We start from the raw sequence: 19,917 nt of genomic DNA, 5'->3' as shown, positions 1-19,917 counted from the left end.
AGCATATGAATAACCTATACTTTTCGTGGACAATATCTCTGTATTATTTGTGATTGCAACTTCCTTTGCTGACTGGTAATCCTGAAAGGGGGATGCCACATGTGCGGTCCCTTCTCAAGGTTTCTTCATTTTCCTCATGTTGAGTTTTTGAGTTTTTCCTTGCCCTCATGTTGGTTCCAGATCAGGGGATGGTGTAATAATAGTCTGAAAAAATAGTCTGTGTAATAACCTGTGAAGCCCTTTGAGACTCTTTGTGATTAAGGGCTATACAAATAAAAATGACTTGACTTGACTTGACATGTTTTCTTGCATAATATCTATATAAATATATGTCATTGGTATATTCCAATTATTTTCCGAGATAATGCATTTTGAAGACAGCACACTGACTAATGAATCAGCCCTCCTGGTGGCAAAAGTCATTACTTGGGGCATGTCTCGTCTTTGACTTCCTGAGCTGTGATTTACGTGAAAAACACCAGCACCCTAGCAAGCTAGTCATCATTTTGGTTCAAATGTTATTTAATCAAAGGTTTTTTTTTTGAGTGTTTCAAGACGTGTTTTGGTAGTTTTCTTGAGAATTCCTAGGCCTTTTGTTGTAGGTGCGGCCAAAATAGGGTGAACTGGCTAAAATAACACAGAAATAGTTAACAGGCAGGCCAGCCGGCTGCTAAAAATTGCTACCCGGGACCCATCGGCGGAAAAACGGGAGACTGGCCAACAAAAAGCATGCAGTGGGCAGCCAGGATAACAGGGAGCCAACAACAACAAAAAAAAATGATTATGGCAGCAAACATGAACCCAGCCCTAAATATACCAAATGATTACGGCAAGCTAGCAGGATGCTACAGAGGACGGAGCAAAACCGATCTGCGGGAATAAAAAATAGGAGGCTGGCTCACTGGAACCCTGGAGTAATCATCCAGGATAACTACGAGCAAATGACAAAAAAAACTACCATGACAAAAGACACGGCAGAAAAAAACAATGAGCACGGCAGGCAAGCCAGCAAGCTGACCGCTAAATGTGCTAACCTAGTCCAAACCAAACTGGAAGCCTTCAGAGGCCTGCACGCTAACAGGGATTTATCTGGACAATATTGTATAAATTGCAAGACACACGGCGAAAAACACAATAGGAAAAGTCACAATCACATAGATAAAATGGGGCGAAGTCAGTAAAATGGTAATCTTACCCCATCAGCTTTTGATGATTGAGGCACGCAACTCGGACAAAACAGTCAGAAATCCCCCAGCGACACGGTTAGCAGAGTTCCAATTACTTCAAGAAGACTTCTTCTTCCGAGGGGTGTTTGCGTCAGAAATCAATTCATTGAGAAGCATTGCATTAAGTAAATGGTAAACTGACTCCATTTAAAAAGCACTTTTTCAAGTCTCTGGGGACCCCCCAAAGCTTTTTACAATGTTTTTCACTCTTACCTATTCACACACACACTCTTGCTCCATCCCCTGATCTTCAACCAACATGAGGGCAAAGAAAAACTCAAAAACCTCAGCATGAGGACAATGAGAAACCTTGAGAAGGGGCCTCACAACTGGTAATCGCCCTTCCAGGATGGCCAGGGTGCAATAGATTTAGCATTGGGAAATAGTACACAAAACATAGTGAAAATCAATTAAAAAAGCATAGCTAATATGTCAAAAATTGTTCAGAAAGTGGATGACAGTAATGACGCCTCGAGCCTGTAAAATATCCCAAAAAGTCCCTGACACCAATGAAACCTCGGGCCTGTAAAATAGTCTAAAAAGTTTATGACAGCATGCAGACGTTGACATGCTTCAGGTCCAGACGCTGATCGGTTGACTCATCTCGAATCTTCCTTCTCCCAATCACCACCAGCCAGGAAGTCAGAAAGGACAGGAAAAGCAAAGTATGAGATGCCAACAATCATAAGCGATTGTATTGAAGTGGGTCTTAAGTATAGTAGATTTAAAAACTTCCACTGAGGTTGCAGATATTAACTCCGGAGGTAGAGCATTCCACAAAACCGGATGGAGAATGTCTTGAGCCTGCAGACTTCTTTTTGGCTCTTGGAGTCACAAGTAGACCGTTATTTTCCAAGCGAATGCTAGGTAGGGACATAGGGGGAAATAAAAGGAGACAAGTACATGCAAACTTGAATATGTTAGTAAGAGAACCTTAATGTCACATCCTAAGCAGACTTGTAGCCAGTGCAAGTTAAGATATGGTCAAACTTTCTTATTTTAGTCAAAAGTCTTGCTGCCGCATTTTGAACCAGCATCCTGTAGTCAGTGTGGCACCAGCCTCTGCACACTAAACCACATTCTGACCAGCTGCCTAAAAGCTCTGGCAGATGGGCGCTACCAGTGGAGACATGACAAATCCTCACCGAGGTCGCCAAGTGGGTTGAACTACAGAGAAGCCACACCAATAAGCAGCCACCAGTACCACTGTGACTCACAAGCTTCCAACTAAATGGCAGTAAAGTCCCAAAGGGAAAAAGATCCAACTACCTACCATCAATGCTGCACAACGCACCGGATTGGGAGCAGCGGGTAGATCTCAAGAAGAAACTGGTCCTTCCTCAGGACGTAGTGGCAACTACCCTCTGACAGGATATTATCTTTCTTTCTTGGAGCTCAAAGTCCATCCTTTTAGCCAAACTCACTGTTCCCAGGGAAGACAGGCTAGCCATATTTCATCAGGCAAAAAGGGCTAAGAACCAGGACATTGTGGATGAGGTGACCATCTCTTGGTAGCATGCCACCCTACACCTAATTGAGGTCGGTGGTTGGGGTTTCCCCACAACATCTATGTGCATGTTACCTGCAGAAAATTGGACATGATTCCAAACAAGTACAGAAGGCTATTAGGGAGATGGCCATAGTAGCTGGACCCCATCTACTGGTGAAGGCTAATTCAGCACTTCCTGCCCCAATCAAGAAAGGTGTACAGCAGGGGTCAGCAACCTATGGCACGCGTGCCAGCGGTGGCACGCGAGGGGTTAATCAGTGGCACGCAAGCGCGCACGGTAAAGTAATAATGATTTTTTTCAAATGCGCATTTTTACCTGAAGTTTAGACATTTTCATTGCGCGCTTTCATTGAGCGCTTTCATTGTTTAACGGCTTTACGGTGAGCGTGTGTTTGCGCGGTGCCTAGCAGAGGAGATCTGTTTTAACCCTCCCACAGAAACACCGGTGCGCGATAAATGAACGAATCACGACAGCCAAATCATAACGGCTCCTCGAGCGGAAAAATCTCGTTCTTTCCAGCCAGCGTGGACAGACGAATGGGGCTTTTTGCAAAAAAATGACCGTGCTGTTTGTGCATTATTTCTCGAGAGCGTTGTACCTCGCACGCACCGCACCGCGAGTGAAGCTAGCGTAGCCGCTTATGTGCGATGGCCACGTGAATGCCACGATTTGGGCGTCTGTGGGTTTCGAAAAGAAAAGAAAGTACGGAGTCGACGTCGCCGTTGACTCGGTGGATTTCATTCGAAAACCAGTGCAGGAAGGAGGACGATTTGTCCTGCTTTCCGAGATCGGCCATTGGTGACACTGGCAAACATGGCGGCGCTGCCTTTTAAAGCGACCAAAGGCCGGGAAAACTAAGTCTGGCGAAATAACAGCCGGAGAGTCAGAGGGCGATCGGGTGAGGGTGATCAGCGGACGGTGCCATAAGAGAAGCTTGGAATTTTCAAGATTCCGAGCAGGGATAAAGAACTCGAGGAAATTAAATAGTCACTCGGCTTTTCAATGGACAAAATGGATATAGTCACTAAACAACAATATACAATCATGAGTTTAATGGCTGAAATCAAAGATCTAAAATCGAAAACATGGAGAAAGACAAGAGGATTATTGCGCTAGAAGGACGCGTAGCAGATCTGGAACAGTACACCAGGATCAATGACATTATTATAACCGGTCTGGACATCAAACCCCTCGGACCTATCTTAAGGCTGTGGCAAATAAAAGTATTGCAACGGATGCTGATCAAGATTCTGCTGAGAAACAGGTCATTGCTTTTATGAGCAAAAAGGGGATATCCATCAATGCTGAGGACATAGAAGCATGCCATCAATTAACAAGAGGTGAGAACTGATCTAAAGCAACCATGGTGAGATTTGTCAACAGAAAACGGAAACATGAAATCCCTAAGCAAGGAAAAAAACTAAAAGGGACAAATGTTTATTTAAATGAACACTCAAGCAAAAAAACTCTGACATTGTAAGACAGGCTCAATTTTTGAGGAAAACCAACAAGATACAAGGAACTTGGACTTCAAACTGTAGAGTATACATAAAGTTAAACGGCACTCCAGAAGAAGCAAAAATACTTTGGGTCCGAGAAATGCAGGAGCTGGACAGATTTGCCTGAAGTGATACAATGGCATCCTGGGCTGACAATATGGACACCTTTTATTACAGATCACAATAAAAAAATCCATCATAATATATTAGGCCATGATCTACCAGAACTGAGCATTGTTGATCACACTGACTCCAATAATTCAAGAATAGATGACTTCGACCCTGACCACAAATTTCTATCAACTAGCTCAGACAATTGCAAATATTATACTGGAAATGAATATAATACTTTTGTTAAACCTGAAGGGAAATTCTCAATAATACACTTTAACAGTAGAAGCATGTACACAAATTTTGATGACATCACTGAATGCTTACAGCAATTTGAGAACCCGTTTAGTGTGATTGCAGTTTCTGATATGTGGTTCAGTGAGGAAAGGGGTGTTCTCAGTTTGAATTAAACGACTATAATTTGAACTATGTAAATAGAACAAACAAAATAGGAGGAGGAGTAGCTATATATGTGCACAAAAGATAATCGATAATCAAAGATAATACAAAACATGTCATTTGTCATTGACGATTTACTTGAATGTATTACAGTAGATATTATAAATGAAAAAAGGAAAAATATTATAGTCAGTTGTGTATATAGATCACCGGGTTCAAATCTGGAAACCTTCACAAACTGGGCTGAAAAAACATATTCAACAATAGGCGCCAAAAGACTATTCATTTGTGGAGATTTCAACATCGATCTAATCAATCCAAACAAACATAAAAACATTGATGACTATATTAATATAATGTACAGTTTGAGTTTGTACCCAACTATATTAAGGCCTAGTAGATTCACTTCACACAGTGAAACATTCATTGACAATATATTTACAAATAATATGGAATTTACAAACGTCAGCGGATTACTGGTTTGTGATATTTCTGATCACCTACCAGTATTTACAGTGTATGATGAAAAGGTTATTAGACAAGAATCAACCAAGGATTATGTTTACAAACATTTTTTTTGGGGGGTTATTTATTTCCCTTTTATTTTCTTTGTTATTGTATGTGTGTGTCTTGCTGTCGGTCACCCCTCTTGAGGGATACGACCAAGGTAGATAGATAGATAAATAAATGATGACTTAGTTAAACAAAACTGGAATGCTATATATGGTACAGATGATGTGGATCGTGCGTTTGACATATTTTTGGAAATATTCACCAACAAGTATAACAAAAATTGCCCAATGAGACGAACTAATATTAAGAATAAATCTGTAAACGATCCAAGGGTTTGTATAATGCTTGTAAGAAAAAAAACACCTTATATAGAAAATGTATTAAACTAAGAACTGAGTAAGCCGAATCCCGATATAAAACGTATAAAAACAAATTGACAGGAATATTAAGATCGAGCAAGAAATTATACCATACCAATTTATTACATCATAACAAAAGTACTATCAAAGGTATTTGGGATGTATTAAATAGTATAATAAAAAGAAAGAATGTAAGTAATGCATATCCAAACCATTGTATTGATAAGAACAGTGAAAATTGTAATTTAAATCAAGTTGTGGAGAATTTCAATAGTTATTTTGTAAATGTTGGACCAGAGCTCGCTGCAAATATCCCAGAGTGCAGTGGTAAGCAATTTGAGTCACTGATAAAAATGAACTCCAAGACCATGCTTTTATCTGGGGTTACGGAATCAGAAATCTTAGACGTGGTTAACAACTGTAAAAACAAAACGTCTATGGATTGTTTTGACATCGATATGGTACTAGTTAAGCAAATTATAAATAGCATTGTGAAACCATTGACCTACATCTGTAATTTATCATTTCTAACAGGCAAATTTCCAAATCAAATGACAATAGCAAAAGTTATACCAATATACAAAAATGGAAACAAGCACATTTTTACAATCTATAGACCGGAATCTCTGCTTCCTAAGTTCTCTAAAATATTAGAGAGACTTTACAATAATAGACTAGAACAATTTGAAGATAAACATAAATTGATTAATGAAAGTCAATATGGTTTTTGAGCAAAATGATCAGCAACAATGGCTATTATTGATGCAGTAGAAGAAATCACCCATAGTATAGAAAAGAAGAGATACTCAGTCGGGGTATTTATTGACTTAAAAAAAGCATTTGATACCATTAATCATAATATACTATTAAAAAAACTGGAAAGATATGGCATCAGGGGAGTGGCTTTGCAATGGATTCAAAGTTATTTGACGGGAAGGAAGCAATATGTAAAAATGGGAGAGTTGTCATCTGAACACTTGGACATGTTGTATATTTGGACTGGTGTAAAATTACAGCTCTGTTGGATATAAAACAATTATTGTGCGAGTCATTAATCTTGGTGTGGCACACTGATTTACAAGGAAATTTGAAAGCGGCACTCCACACGAAAAGGTTGCTGGCCCCTGGTGTACAGGATAAGGGGCGAAACACTTCTGACCCTGAAATACCTGCTGAGGATGCAGAAGAGGTCCTTAGGAACACCACAATACTCCCAGTTAGAACCTTAACAACCACATCCTTGATTGCTCCCCCAATCTCTGCTTATAGCAGAGCACCTCTGGTCCTTATTTCATCTCATTTCATTAAAAAGAATTTCAGTAGTAAAATAATCATATTTACCCCGTAGTGAACCCTCTTCAAAGTTTCTGTGCTTTTTATATGAGTTTCATTTGTATTGAAGAAGACAAAACTTTCATCTATCTTTTGGTGGCTTTGTCATCAGCTCAATATCACATTTACAGGCCCAAAACCTTCAACTTGGATCAATATTCGAGCTTGATATCCTCCTTCACAATTTGTCTTTGGAAAACATCATTCTTTATAGTGCGGTAGTTTGCTTCTCACCTCCGGTTAAGAAATCTTTCTGGTCTTTTTTTAACTCTTGTTTTTATTTAGTTTCCTCATATTTTATATTTTCACTCATTTACATTTGACATACTTTTCTGAAATGTGTGGAAGCCATTTACAAACTCTCCCTGTTTCATAGCTTCTTTGCACTTTTTTTTTTAATTGAGCGAAAGTTTCCCTAAACCTAGAGATCGAATGAGATATAGGTGGATCAAAATGAAAATTCTTAAAAATTATTCAAGAAGCATACAAACAGAAGCTTTAATTATTCATTCAAAATTTAGTTCTTTAGATTCGATCATGTTTGCATACCACACATACATATATTCTGTTGCTTGTAATTAGGGATGGAAAAAAAATAGAAGGATTTTGATTAACTCGTAATTTTAAAAGTCTATTTTGAAAATTGCTCAGTCGAGAAACCGAGAATAGGAACTTTATAGATTAAAATTACTGTGGTCATCAAACTAGCGCTTAGCTTGTCAATTGCGTAATTCCTTGACGTTTATGAAAAGTTATTGTACGTGAAAAGTTTGTTCTGTGATAATTATTGGACACCTGCAAAAGAGATAGCAAAAGAGATCATTTGTTAATTTGACTATTATATCCCACTGTTGTTTGTTGTTTTGACTATTATGCACTGTTCACATTATTGTCCCTATTGGCCAATAAGGTTGCTGTTTTTTGAATTCCACACCCTTAAAAGAAAGGGCTCAGGGGAAGGCTTTTAGAACAGATTTGGAATTTGACATTGTACTTGTTTATTGTATACTACTTCTCTGTTCTACCTGAATGTTCAAAATTAATATATGTCTTTTCTTAATTAAAATGTCTACTCAACTAAAAACTTTTCAAGGAGCAAATGTTTCTTTCGCACAAACCATGAATATTAAAATTGTCTTAAGACTGATCTATGAGTGATTGAATGAGTGATTTTTCTCTGAACATTTTTACAATTTTTATTTTCAATCAAAACTTTCTTTACACAAATGTTTCAAGTTTATTGTTTAAAAAGGAATACAATCGTAGTTCTCCAGAGGGACCGATGATATAAAACAAAATGTTTTCGGGCCATATTGCACTGCCCAACTGTATTCAAAATATAAACTCCAAAGAAATAGTTTTCTTTATGAACACCTAATTATTTATCCAAATAATGCTTATTTGTTGTTTATATTCTCCTCAGTACTTTTTGACGTCGAAACTGGGGCATCCCAAATGGGATTATTTAGTTGTCCAGTTTTCATGCATGCATGAATCCCTGTATACGACTGCACCCATCCGACTCACATTTGTCTATTCTCACTGTTTGAGTGAGTGTTCAATTTTCTGACCTTAACAATGTATATTATTTATGTTTTTCTTAGATGTAGATGCCACCTGCAGCGACTTTGACTTCGGCACTGCCCTACATATTGCTGCGTCCAACTTGTGCATATCTGCAGTCTCATGTCTGTTGGAGCTGGGAGCAAATCCTGCCTTTAAGGTAAGTTACATCCTCTTAAAATATATGAATTTTTACATATGTGTGTGTGTATAATAAGCTTTTCTTCTCCTAAAAAAACAATTAAACATTTGGGTGCGCATCATACACGAGGTTCTACGGTGGTATATTGCAGTATTAGTGCAATGATTTGCTTCTGACTAACCCTTTTCGAACATATTATGTAATATTATTTTGTGGTTGAGTTATTGTTTTTGTTCTGGTTTATTTTAATGTTCGATTAAAGTTTTCATTCATTTGAATAATATTGCTGACCACAATCACAAAACATTGGATGCAATGAGAATCAAACACGGGTTGCGGCAGTGAGAGCAACCAAATACTAGCCGCTAGACCATATATAGATGACATGCAAAAAGACATTAGAGTTGATCTGTTTTTCACGCTATTTTTATTCACAGTAATAGAGACAAATGTTAGAGAATGGAGAAAACAAAAAGCGGTCCTAAAAAATGTAAATTATTATTAATTTGTAGGAAATCTCTTATGTGTTCGTAGTTTACATTGTCAATAAAATATTTTAATTATGGCCATGCATTTTCAACAACGTTTGTCACTTACAATGCTTGGATTGAGCTGCGGAAAAAGTGAAACATGATGTATACTGATTTTTATTAAAAAATAAATGGTATGTGTTATACACGAGTGCGTGTTAAATATGAATACATAAAATATTATGTCTTTATTTAGTAGCATAAAGTAGCATTTTGTTCTATATATCGTGTTGTTATATTGCTTTTATTTTTATGTTTTGCAATCATTTCTTCTCTCACCTTTGTCAAGTGAAGTTACATCGATGGACAGCGATTTTCAGAACTCTCCTGAGATTTTCATCCAGGTCTCCTGCTGGGCACTAGAGCAAATTCAGGACATTATAAGCTGCTGTTCAGTTTGTTCTTTTGTTGTGAGATTTTGTGAGGGTGAATAGTTGCTTCACTTTAATGTCCTTGACAAGAAAACTATTTTTCTTTCTTTTTCTTGTCCAAGGTTTTTCCGTAGTCTTTGTAATTGTCAGTTCGATAGCTGAGACTCCCAGCATGAAAGCTTAACACCCACTTGAATTGAGGCCAAGTTCCCATAGTTTTATCAGATGGCAGCATTTTTTAAACAGCGTGGGAGTCCCTTAAGCATTTTAGCAACTCAGTGCAGGTTTTAAAGTATTACGCCAATATGCCATAAAGCCCGGAAAGGTAAACAGCTTCCGAGTTTTAACGTTTGAAAATGAAATGTCTTGTTGTCTTTAATTTTTCCCATGAAATGTAAATGCAGAATTTGCATTGGCACAACCATTTCTTAAACCCTTTGTAACCGTTGTATCAATTTCTACATCTAATTTACGGTACTTTTTATTCTTTCAAATCAACATTCAAAATCAAGCCCAGATCGCTGCAATGAGAGCTCCGTTGTCTTGATTTCGTTTTACCTGACGGCGCTCCTGATTGGTCAATTGTTGTTCAACGTTGTTTTGGCTGAATTTATTACCATAATGCTCCATTAAACAACTTTCTACAATATTGCACTATGAATGAAAATAGTGTGATGCCTTTTCCTATGTCATCAATGGTGCTCTCACGCAATCCAGGCTTGACATCTGTTGCAATCATCTTGAACAAATATTTGCATCGACCTATTTATTATTGCCCATATACTATACCTTAGCACTGTAAAACCCCACAAACATAGAAGTTATTATTGGTTAAAAGAGAAATTGCCTGTGCTCATGAATAAAACAGTATAAGCAAGGGCAACTTGGTTTTCTGTCTGTGCGGCCTGCTACCAAACGACACATGACCCGCGAACGGTCCGTGGCCCGGTGGTTGCTGACCGCTGCTCCACAGCATACTCAAAATGGCCGCGCCCAAAACTAAGTTTAAATGGGTGGATTTTGCCTCCTTTCTTCTTACGAATTGTATTAATCAAAATATCATATACTACTGTGGGACCCTACAGCATAATACTTAGCGATGGGTGACTATCAATACCTAGTCTCGGTATTGTTGCCGATACCAGGTATCATATTAGCTATGGTATCAGATACCAGTATAGGCTGCAATCTAGTGACCATGGCAAATTGTCATTGAATGAATGCAATATGGCCAGCACGGCAGCGCAGTGGTCAGAGCGTGTGCGACACATTTCTGAGGTCATGAGATCGAACCTTCCTGTGTGGAGTTTGCATGTTCTCCCCGTGCTAGCATGGGTTTTCTCCGGGCACTCCGGTTTCCTCCCACATTCCATAAACATGCATGTCAGGTTAATTGGCCTGTCCAAATTGTCCCTAGGTGTGAATGAGCGAGTGAGTTGTCTGTCTCTGTGTGCCCTGCGACTGGTTGGCAACGAGTTCAGGATGTAATGTATGTATGTAACATTGCCCGAAGATAGCTGGGATGGGCTCCAGCACCCCCGCGACCCTACTGGGGATAAGCGGTGCAGATAATAGATGGATGGATGAATGCAATATTAAATAGACATTGAGTTAGGGCCCCCGCGTGGTAAAAAAAAAAGCCTTCAATTATGAAAACAACTAGATTTGAATAAGCAAAAAACATGAGCTATCATGTAAACCTACATTTTTTAATGCCCATATGTCAAGAAATTTCATTTATTTTACATAGCATGAGGCTCACACAGAGGGAGCTGACATGATTGTCTGCTATCTTGCCTCTATGGGTACCCTCAAAAAACAAAAACCTTGTGAAAGACTGGCCAGAAAAATGAGATAAAAAATGGTGCGATTTGGTCACTTTGAGTCTCAGTGGTTTGTATTTTTCCTTGTGCATTGTAGCACTCGTTTTTGGTTGCACTACAAAGTAAAGGAATGTCTAATGATCAAATATTACACAGTGTCCCTTTAGGGATTTTTTTGTTGCGATTTAAAGGTTTTACTTTAAGGAAAGTTTATGTGCTATTCTCATTGATATGAGGTACCGATGACTACTTAAGATTGGGGTGGCCCATCATATAATATTAAACATTCCTCATGTTACTGTCAGGAAATCTTTTGGGTTGATTAAGTTATTCATTACAACGTAAATGATAACTTATAGTAATTATTAGTAAAAGTAGTTGCTGTGAATTATTACTTTTTAAGTCTGCTGTCTTTCTTAGAGAAACTTGTGTACCTTCTTAGAGCTCATGGACGTGACTACAAAATATCTTTTAGTGCGCTAATTTCCGGTTTAAGTCTTTGCAATACAAAATCTACCCTATGATTTTTTTTCTGTAAAATGCGAAAATGCAGATTCCATTTCTTTAGGACAGAATACATCAAACTGTGTGCTCAACCCTACATAAGGCATGTCTTCAATTCAGGTTGTAGTAAAATCAACTAAATATTTTCACTCCTGAAAGCATTCTTACGGTAGAATTATTTGTCTCTTTGTTTATTAAATTATTTCAAAACTTCCCATCATTTATTTCATACAGAAAAAACACCAGGCTCGATCAGAAACACATAAAGTCTGGCTATATTTATACTAGACTGCAGATATTTATTATAACACTCAGTGGACATTTTATAATTCCTTGTATACATCAATTATTTCAGGGCTAGCGTTTATGTCTGTGGAGTGACGTTTTATTTTAAAATTAGTGTGTGTGTGTGTGTGTGTGGGTATATTTACATATTTATACGGTGCACTCTTTTTAACACATAATAGACAACTTTATAGCATCTCTCCACTGGGTGTCACCAAAGCACTTGTAATCCTGTAAATCCCTCATTTCGATCTGAGGCCATTCTTTGTTTTGTTACTTTTTTGGGGTGTTTTTAATCATACAAACCCTACAAAAACACCTTATGTGGATTTATAAAATACATTTGAAATCATTTCAATAGAAAATAATGGTTAGTGTATTAAATTTATGCCAGTGCTGCTGTAAACAATAATTTGTTCAAAAGAAAGGTCAAATTCGCTCTTAACTGTTAAGAGTATTTGAAATTACATTTGACCCATTGACGAGCCTAGTTCTTATTTAATCCTGATTGAGTGTTGCGTAATCATCTGGGCATTTGTAGTGCCTGCATGATGTAGAAACATTTTAAAACAAAACATTTGCAATCTGCAATGACTTTAAATCTGTTTGGAGATATAGATCTAAATATGTGATATATCATGTACTGCATATTAGACTAAAAACTGTGTTATTTGTTTCTACTAAATATTTCTTGTTTCAAAACTGCCACCAGCAAATCCTTATACTTAGTGCATTGAATTGACTTTGCTGACCAATGGTCACTTTTTGTTTTACCAACCCCTCTACTGCCAGAAAAAGACAAAATGAGAACTAAGAAAACTCACAAGAGACTGTCAACAGGAGGCTTTACAACTGCTTGGCTGGCACAAGTCTTGTAAAATCAACAGTAGACCACTGAATATTGTGATCATGCACGTAAGGATTTATAGAGTACTGGTGCAATAACTTTTCTATGACGCACTTGCTGTCTTGGATCTCTGTGTCTGTGCTCCTTTTAGCTAATAATATACTGTATGTATTGAGGTATGAGGTGCGTATATATGCACAATAACTATTTTTCCCCTACTGATAACTGATAAAATAAAAACTTCGCCCCTTATCCTGTAAAAACTACAAAAATCGTAATAGAAATATAGTCATTTTTGTATTGATATGTTGATTGTTCCTTGGTTATATAGTGGTTTGGTGCTATGTGCTGGACACTTGCTGTAACAGCAGGTTTGGTATGTTTTTTTTTGTCTGAAAACACTAAGCATGTCACTTTTAAATGCTGTAACAACAATTTCAAACTGATAAGATAGTATTTTGGTAAACACTCTATATAAGGGGATAAGACAGCTTTGAATTTTGTACGTGCAATGAGAACAGGAAGGACTGTCCAAAAAATATATCACAATGCCAAATTCCAAATATATTCTAAGGTCGGCTCCTGAATCTTTACTTTTTTTTTATTAAATCTCCTGAGTTACCATAAGCAGATGCGCTCTAAAGGGTGTGCGAAGCAAAGAACAGCACCATTATTGGCCAATAGTGACAGTGATATAAACGGTGCATAATAGTCCAAACAACAGTGACAAATAGAAGTCAAAATACTTAACAGTTTTTTCAACCCTTTATGAAAAAAAAAAGTTCCAAGGCACACCGTCCGTCGAAAATGTTTGAAAATGAAGTTATGTCAAATATTTCACTGTACTACCACATAAGCAGACAATTAGTATATAACAAGAAAATAATACTTAAAATAAAAAAGAATGATGTGCTTTATTAATGTTATTATTTTTTACAGCGCAATCTCAAACCGCTTTGTTAAACAAATTAAGTTATTAAAAGTACTGTGCTACCTCATAAGCAGATAATTAGAATATAAAAAGTATTTAAAAATCTACTGATATGGATGACTATTATTCCTCGTCTGATGATAGCAAAAATAATGAATAATGGCTTGATTTTTTGGAAAGATAAAATTGGGCAAATTCCAGCGGGACACCAATATTGTAGTTAGCACTCCCCTTTCAATTGACACCTCATGCTAGTTTTATTCATGCACAAAGTTACATTAAAGTTGCGTCTTCCTCCACTCATATATATCGCGTGTTTCTTTCTTACCTTTACTGCTTGGGCGTCCCAGGCTGCCATTAGAAAAAAATACACAAATTGGCCACATTGTTACACAAGCCACAGGGTTGAAAGAATGGGAAAAGTTGCGGCTAGTAGTTCGAATTTTACAGTATGTACAGTATATGATTATGGGTGTTATGGGTGTAAAATACATCACTCATTCTCATCAAGTGGTATTATCTTAGCTGTACACATTTGTGGCAATAAACACTTTACAACTAATAAAAAAACTACTTATTGTACTCACCTCAGAAACACAAAGTTAATCGGCAGCGCATTACACATTATCCAGGGTCATGCTGAAAAACGTTCTAAGACCGTTTTTTGGCCATATTTCGATTCCTCTTACAAAGGTAGAGAGGAGACATGAACAAGATGTGCCGTTACCTATATAGAAAATCAAAATGTCGTATAATTAGAATTGTCTTTATTGTCATGATAACAACGTTGTGAAACATTTTATGCAACCAGATTAAACACAATAATGAGGTAATGAGGAACATAAGTGCATGGAACCAAAAAGTAGTGTTTGCTGTTTTATATTTGGTTCCAAGTGACCAATTATCTTTTCAATTATTTTTTGTCTGTTATCAGCATGCTAATTGTCGTTCATTCCTTTATAAATGTATTAATCTATCTATGGATATATCAATGCGATGGCTCTATCGATGCAACGGTTTTATCGATGTATTGATCCATTTATTCAACGGTTTTATGGATAGCTAGATACGTCAATAGACTGATCGATTGATACATCGATAGATTGACAGATCGATCTACCTACCTACTTCTATGTCTCTCTATCTCTCTATCTCTCAGATATCTGTAGATTTTTATCTATCCAATTTCTTTAGTCGCCATCATATTTTTTGTTCATTATTTTTTTTAATTTAAGAATTTTGGATCCTCTATACTGTACTGGCACCAAAAAAAAGCCCCTGGCATTTTGATTAGAAGCTGCTGGCCTGGCTCCAATCCTAACCGCCTAACTCAGCCTACCAGTTTACTGACAATATCGTAAATGGGTTATTTAACTCGCTGCCAGCCTATTTAAAATATATCCTGCCCGTCAACACACAAGAATTGGATAATTGGCTCCTCACTATCGATTAAAAAGGAGTCTGTCAAAAAGCATTGTATTAATGGGTCATCACATATTGATGGGATCAATATTTTCCTGTCACATGCTTATTTTTTTAAGTTGAATTCAAACTTTTTATTGACCTTAGGTCCTTTCTGGTTTTATTTTACAGAATGACAAAGGCCAATACCCAGTTGATGTTGTTCCTGATCCCCTCGACATGCCCTTAGAGATGACCGATGCTGCTGTCCTGGCCAAAGATCTGCGGACTTTATTGAGGGAAGCTTTGCCCCGACCCGGCCTGTTACCTTTAACATTGCAAGTCCCGACCCTTCCTGCTCTTTCAGAGGAAGCTAGAATAAAACTTGCCTCCTTGGGAATCCAACTCGGTGACCGGGTGATGATAGCTAGACGAAAGGTGTGTATTATGTTCCTGAAAACCAATCCAGTCTAATTGTTTTTTGTTGTTGTTGTTGTTGTTAATAATCTTCCTCAAGAAAAAAACAAAAGTATGACATTTTTTTTAAGGTGAAGTATTGCATGTTGGTTATTGTGTGTTATGTAACTCCTTTTTTGACACACACATTTTCATTTAGTTTCTGTCTCATTTTATGTTAGTTTTGCTGGAGATTAAAGAGATCAAAGCTATGAGAGAAAGCTTACCACGTGTTGTGAGCCATCATTTTATTCATATTTAGTTTCTTTTGTCTTTTATTAGCATATTTGGTATTGGAGTAATCCAAAAGTAATTGAAAGTAATCCAGTTAAAGTAGCCTTACCCAACCCTGCCTTTACAGACTGAGTTCAATTTTTTTTGTTCTTTACTCACTATTAACTGGGTGAACTTGGAATTGTCCATTTAGGAATATACAGTGGGACCTCGGTTATCGCGGTTAATGGGGACCAAAACCACCCGCGCTAAGTGAAAATCCGCAAAGTAGCGGTGCACCTTTAAGGGGAAAAAAAAAAAAAAAAATTTTTTTTTTAAAAACGTAATTTTATTATTATTACTTTTTAGAGCCGGTTAATGGGGACCAAAACCACCCGCGAAAAGTGACAATCTGCGAAGTGGCGACGCCCCTTCAAAAATGCTTAAAGAAAAAAAACATTATTTTTTTTTTATTATTTTTTTTTATTTTTTATTTTTTTTTTTTAGACCTGCGCAGCTCGTGGAACCACGAAGTAGCGACGCCCCTTCAAAATTGCTTAATTTTTTAAATTTTACTTTTTATTTTTTTATTTTTATTTTTTCTAAATTATTTTATTTTATTATTATTATTTTTTAGACCTGCGAAGCTCTGAACCCGCGAACGTGGAACCACGAAGTAGCGACGCCCCTTCAAAAATGCTTTAAAAAAATAATAAATGAATAAATTATATTTTGTTATTATTTTTTTTTTTAGGCCCGCGAAGCTCTGAATCCGCGAACGTCGAAGCGCGGAATAGCTAGCTCCCACTGTAATACCAAAAAAATGACATCCTTGCGATCGGCCTTGAAAAAAAATACCTGAAGAACATTTAAATCAACCATTCCCCCCATACCCCTGATCGCCTCGACTCTCACTTCTCTCCCCATCCTTCACATTCATCAACTCCTCAAAATACTCTGCCCATCTCGTCCTGACTGCACTACCGCTAACTAGCAATCTACCGTCCTTATCTTTCACTTTCTCTTCCTTTCCAGACTCACTCTTTCTTACTCTTTTCACTTCTTTCCAGAACACTTTTCCCCTTTCCTCAAAGTCCTCCTATCTTTCGACACCATTCATCGTTTGCTTTCCTTTTCACCGCTTACCAACCTTTTCTTCACTTTATACCTTTCATACGCATCACCACTCTTATCTTGCAGCCACTCCTCAATGGCACGTCTCTTTTCTGTCACTGCCTCTGAGACCTCATCATTCCACCATTCACTTCCTTTCCTAATACCTCAACCAACTTTTCTCATTCAGCACACTTCTTTCGCACTCCTCAACACTGCCTCTTTAAACCACTTCCATTCCATTTCCACACTCTCCACTTCTCTTAAAACTGCTCGGAAATAATTCAAACATACCTTGCAAAGAATTTTCGCTGCAAATCCTGAAATACTTTAGGGCTCCCTGCGTTGTGACTCGGCACAACACCTGTAACATCTGTTTGACTGCAAATAAACATTGCCGTCTTCAGTCTTCATCAAAACGGATACCATTCCGAATAGGGTATAGAACCATGCCCACTGCACAGAAATTAATCACTATGGTAAAGAGTGGTGGTAAATCATCTATAGTGGTTATCTGCTTGTGTTAAAAACTCAACTGACTATTCAACTGCCGTGCGCTCAAGTGCTTCTTTCTGTCCGCCATGGCTCTCATTTTGCTAGAGAAGGTGACGTGACATCACGTTCAAAGGGTCAATAAGTTTGAACTTAAAGCACACAACAAATTTATGCAGAACACTTTTTTTATGAACTTACATCAAATTTTAGTCTTGTTTCATATTTCAAACACAGTCAATTGTTTTAGAGTAAAAAAAAAAAAAACCTCCCTGCCTGGCCTCGTAGGTCACTGTAACTAAACTTTGCAAGCAGGCAACAATGTTAATTTTTGAAGCTATTTTTACCCATCAAAAAGCACTTGTTTTGACCTCCTGCTAAACACGCATCTCGACACCTATCCAGGTTGGAACGCTTCGATTCTGCGGCAACACTGAGTTCTCCGGCGGTCTCTGGGCTGGAGTTGTCCTTGACAAACCAGAAGGGAAGAACGACGGCTCTGTAGCAGGTGTCCAGTATTTTACCTGTCCATTAGAGCACGGTAGGTTATCATAGATCATGAATTTTACTTGTTTAATTTATTGTTATTGTGTAAAGTAATTCATTATAATTCATTCGCACTGCTAAAAATACAATTTGACAGCGTTATAAGACTGTTTTGCTCATTCTAAGAATATATATTTTTAAGGGACAAAATAATAATAAAACGTGTACCTAAACAACCATAATTATATGTGTGGACAATAAAGATGAATATACTGTAAATGCATATGAAAATGGCTATTATTAGCCATTTATTGCACTTTTAAAGTGACAGTTATTAATATTTAGCGCCTTCTTGTGGTAAAAAACTTAATTCGTTTTAAAAAGAATTGAGTTACAGTAAATAATAAGCAAAAATACATGAACAGTCATATAAACATATGTTTGAAAAAATACTAGCATTTACTTTACATAAAAAAAGCCTCACCTAAAATGAGATGACGTTGTTGTCCGCCATCTTGCTGCTAAGGCAGGGTTGGGCAAGCTAAAGCCCGCGGACCATAAGCGGCCTGCTAAAAATTTTAATCTGACTGGCCCAACGAAAACGGTAAAATTATTATTAAAAATAAATAAATAAACGTTATAATGTATACAATGGTAAAAAAAAGTACTACTGATAAAAATGTTGTTTTGGGGGCATTCTTGTTCTTAATGTCACTTGGAGTTTTTCTTTTTTAAGTTTTTTCAATGTATCTAACAAATGTTCAAAAAACATTTGCATTTTGAGTTTTTTAAATCGATATCATCACTTTTAGTACTCAAAAGAGGGGCATAATATTACTTTCATTCCGAGTTTTTAAAACCAAATTTTTGAAATCAATCCATTTATATTCACAAATAATACATGCTTTTGTCCCTCCATATGTTTATCTAAGATAGTTTATCAGGTTTCTTGAATAAAATCATGCAGTATTACAGATAACAATTATTTTATCTAGCAGACAGATAATAATTCTGCTTATTCCAAAATATATTTTCTACCGGACTGAGATTAAAAATACAAAAATCGGATCAGGTAATTTCCTTTATTTTAGTTGAACATTTTCTTATTATCCTAGGAAAACCAGTTAAAATAACTCAAATTTGAAAAAAATACTTTTGGAGAGAAATTATTTTATGCCAAAGGGGCTGATTTTCTAGAAATGTGTATTAAGCACAATTAACTATTGAGTTTGATGTACTTCATTTTTTTTACAGGAGTATTTGCACCTCTCTCCAAGATAAGCAAAACTACAGAAAGATACACTTTCGGACACACACGCCATCGTAGGAGTGAACTCTCCCTCGTACCACCAAAGAGTAAAGCAGGTTCAGGTATGTAGGCCACATCTGATTATCTCATTCTTAACCGCTTTATGCACATTTTTATTTTATTTTTTCATGAAAAAAACAAAAGTAATAAATAAAAAGGAAACTCTTGCCTTCTGTTTGTACTGCAATTGTTGCTAAAATGCTTCTCTTTAAACACATGAACTTGGCCGTGAAACATTCGATTGGATCAAACTCGTGGTCTGCCACATCATTATTATGGCCCACGAGACAATGCTGAGAGAAACACAAGAGAAAAATTAAGCACAATGACTTAGTTTTGAATATGTGTAATAAATGTCGGCAAAGGAAAATGCCACGAGCAAAGCACCCACTGTAGCTGTATTTAATGACTACCATTAATCAACCAGAGGACATTTACCCATCTCGACGGTTCACGGATCCCTTTTAGGGTCGTATGGGTTCTATTTCTTGTGGTGTGTCT

The 19,917-nt window shown here is 37.0% G+C and overlaps 1 protein-coding gene across 3 annotated transcripts in view; it reads left to right on the top strand.

Moving 5' to 3' along the window:
* Nucleotides 1-19,917, top strand: part of LOC148351376 (CAP-Gly domain-containing linker protein 4) — an 81,578-nt gene that overhangs the window by 22,292 nt on the left and 39,369 nt on the right. For all 3 annotated transcript variants that reach the window (XM_088353796.1, XM_088353797.1, XM_088353795.1), the window contains exons 6-9: nucleotides 8,555-8,673; nucleotides 15,540-15,785; nucleotides 18,027-18,162; nucleotides 19,362-19,478. In XM_088353796.1, coding sequence (XP_088209922.1) covers nucleotides 8,555-8,673; nucleotides 15,540-15,785; nucleotides 18,027-18,162; nucleotides 19,362-19,478 — 618 coding nt within the window. The remainder of the gene's footprint in view (nucleotides 1-8,554; nucleotides 8,674-15,539; nucleotides 15,786-18,026; nucleotides 18,163-19,361; nucleotides 19,479-19,917) is intronic.

Source organism: Urocampus carinirostris, chromosome 15 (assembly GCF_059441175.1).
Source record: "Urocampus carinirostris isolate Australia breed hairy pipefish chromosome 15, RoL_Ucar_1.0, whole genome shotgun sequence".
Classification (NCBI taxonomy): domain Eukaryota; kingdom Metazoa; phylum Chordata; class Actinopteri; order Syngnathiformes; family Syngnathidae; genus Urocampus; species Urocampus carinirostris.
This window is presented reverse-complemented; position numbering and strand designations above follow the sequence as displayed.